Genomic DNA, 2,956 nt, shown 5'->3' on the forward strand with positions numbered 1-2,956 from the left:
CCCCACCGCCTCCTCAGCTACTGCCCCCTCCTCCGCCGCCGCCACCTCCTCCGCTTCCAGACAAAAAGCTCATCACCCGAAACATCGCAGAAGTCATCAAACAACAGGAGAGTGCCCAGCGGGCATTACAAAACGGACAGAGAAAGAAAAAAGGGAAAAAGGTTAAGAAACAGCCAAACAATATCCTAAAGGAAATAAAAAATTCCCTGAGGTCAGTGCAAGAGAAGAAAATGGAAGACAGTTCCCGGCCCTCTACCCCACAGAGATCAGCTCATGACAGTCTCATGGACGCGATTCGGGGAAGCAGCATAAAGCAGCTAAGACGGGTGAGTTCCCCAAAAGCAGACCCTGGGGCACAGGCTTAGGAAGGGCTGGGCCTCCGTTGCACAGTGGCAGCACCAAAGTCGCCTCTCAAAATATTGTACTTATGAAATTTTAATACTTTAGTTGGCAAGAGCAAGCACACCAAGTTTGAAACATCAGTAGCAGGTCACCAGGGAGCAGATTTCCATCTGAGAGGTGTGCCTGGGCCTCCTTCATAGCATCTCAGCCCTTTTAAGGGCCAGGCCCACTTTAAGACATTCCACCATATAAAAATCCTGATTTCCTTAATGTCAGGCTGTACAACCTACATTCCAAAAAAGATTCATCACTTGTCAAAAATTTTACCCAGGGTTGTAAGTGATTTAAAACCTAATTTGTAATATAAAATTTGAAGGGCCGGCCAAGTGGCTCAGATGGTTAAGAGCTCACTCAAGAGTGCTAGCTCTGAGCAACAGGGTTGCCGGTTCTTCCCAGCCCGACCTGAGCTGCCAACAGGTGGCAGGATGGCTCAGCAAAAAATAAAAAAAAAAAAGAAAAAGCTAGAATAATTAGGGCCGACTGAGTGGCTCAGTTGGTTAAGAGCTGGCTCAAGAGTTTGAGCTCTGAGCAACAGCGGTTCGATTCCCGGCTGGAACTGAGCAGCTGCTGAGCTGCCAACCAGGGGCAGGATGGCTCAGCTTAAAAAAAAATTTTTTTTGAATAGTACTCAGCAATAATCCATCTATATCTGAGTTATTCTCAGAGAATACTGCTAGAGACATACCCTAGAGATATTTTTCACTTTATCATTTATGTTGCTTTTATTGAAAGAAAATCCCCTATTTTTGTAGGTGGAAGTTCCAGCTGCTCTGCAATAAAAACACCGTCTTTAGAAGAGGATGCAGAATTATTCAGTAGTATTCAATAAAATGCATTGTGAGATGTTTCTAAAATACCTTCTTTGATTTGAAATGTTCGCTGACTTTAAAAATAGCTTCACCCATTAATTCCAAAGAGAAATTTAAGGAACAATCAGCATGTTTCTTCTGTAAATATGAAAATAAACTTCTTTTTTATGTCAGATTTGTATTGGCAAGAAGCAGTTTATTTAAAGATGCTCTTCATATCTTTGGATGTGTGGGTAATTCTGACCTGTAATGAGTTAACGAAATGTGCTGTTATTTTTGCAATCCCAATAAATTTGGATTGAAGTTTTATGGTTTTTTTAAAGCAAACTAATATTTTTTTTGTGAGTTGCTACATCTGTCAGGTGTGTATGTAACATTGTTAAATATTAAAAATATTACATTCTCACCCAAAAAGGGTTTGGGTACTTAGCGTTCGCTTCTCTTTGTTTTCTCACATCCAAGATAATTTGATCAGAGCTCTTTCCTAATGTCTGCAATCAAGAATTTACCTTGAAGTCTTTTTGGTAGTGAAATAAAACCTTGGGAAAAGACCAAAGTGGCCATTGTCACCTTGAATGCATCGATATTAGACCCATGATGCCAGCTGACACCCCCACATTCCCATAAGGCTGGTAGGTCAATTCAATCATGTGTAATTAAAATCAAATATTTCTGGAAGAAGAAAAATTGAAAGAAAGTTTCTTGGTGAAGAGAAAATAAGTGCTAGGGGAATACTTGGAAGATAGGACCCCGGAATTTGGAGCTATCTTGTGCCTGATGCTGAAAATTGCCCATTCAGTTCTCCTTCTGAGCCTTCCTGGAATGAACCTTAGCCCAGTGGGTCTCAGCCTTTTGAGGTCTATACACACAGTGGTGATGACAACATCCACGACACACATCCAGGGACAAGGGCAGGTGTATTTGCAATCCCTGAGTATTGTTCTACCCCCCACTCCAGAAAAATCTGAATTCAAACAAAACAAGAACGTATCAGAGATTACCTTCGTTCCACTCGAATGTTCCACCCCGGCTTATGAAAGCTATAAGCCTCTTCCAGTCCCTTGTAATAACTATGATTAGCAGCATTTCCTTTGTGTCCTGCAGAGTCCAGCAGTGGCCTTGGCAAGCTGTCTGGGCCGCCCACTCTACAATTATTTGCTTCATGTACAAAGCATTGGATTATCTCCAATCAAGAGGATGAGTTTCCCTTGAAAATCCTTCAGTAGTTCTTTGGTCTGTGTCTTTTAGTCTGTTTCTATATAGTTCTGCCCTTCTCTTACTCAATCAGAGCAGCTGACATTCTCTCTTAAGGGTTCCAGAGGCCCGTTAAGCTAGGTCAGTGCCCTGACTCCATGTGGCGAGTGACTGACATTTTCTGAACTATCTAAGTTGTCTCCTGTACTTTTCACAACAACATTAAAAGGTGCTATATCCGTTTTATAGATGAGGAAACGCAAGCTCAGAAAAGGGTCAGGTTGCGTGTGAAAGTGGCTATCTCTGACTGCACCGCCTGGGCTCCCTCTGCGTCCCGGCACCTCGCTGCTTCCACCCAGAATCAAGCCCCTGCAAAGGCTCCCCCGTTCTTAGTACAATGTTTCCCTTGATAGTGACTTCATTATTTTTACTCCTTTTCATTAGTGTTCACAATCATGCTCATTATTGTTGTTCACAGAATAAAAGCTGAAATGTAAGTTTTCAAAAGGCGTGTGTGTGTGTGTGTGTGTGTGTGTGTGTGAGAGAGAGAG

The 2,956-nt window shown here is 42.4% G+C and overlaps 1 protein-coding gene across 1 annotated transcript in view; it reads left to right on the top strand.

The window, feature by feature from the left end:
• Nucleotides 1–1,636, top strand: part of LMOD2 (leiomodin 2) — an 8,138-nt gene extending 6,502 nt beyond the window's left edge. The window contains 2 exon segments of the mRNA XM_019625914.1: nt 1–326; nt 1,155–1,636. The exon segment at nt 1–326 is cut by the window's left edge and continues 15 nt beyond it. Coding sequence (XP_019481459.1) covers nt 1–326; nt 1,155–1,181 — 353 coding nt within the window. The 3' untranslated portion in view covers nt 1,182–1,636.
• The last annotated feature ends 1,320 nt before the right edge of the window (nt 1,637–2,956 follow it).

The sequence above is a fragment of the Hipposideros armiger genome, unplaced genomic scaffold (assembly GCF_001890085.2).
Source record: "Hipposideros armiger isolate ML-2016 unplaced genomic scaffold, ASM189008v1 scaffold_645, whole genome shotgun sequence".
Classification (NCBI taxonomy): domain Eukaryota; kingdom Metazoa; phylum Chordata; class Mammalia; order Chiroptera; family Hipposideridae; genus Hipposideros; species Hipposideros armiger.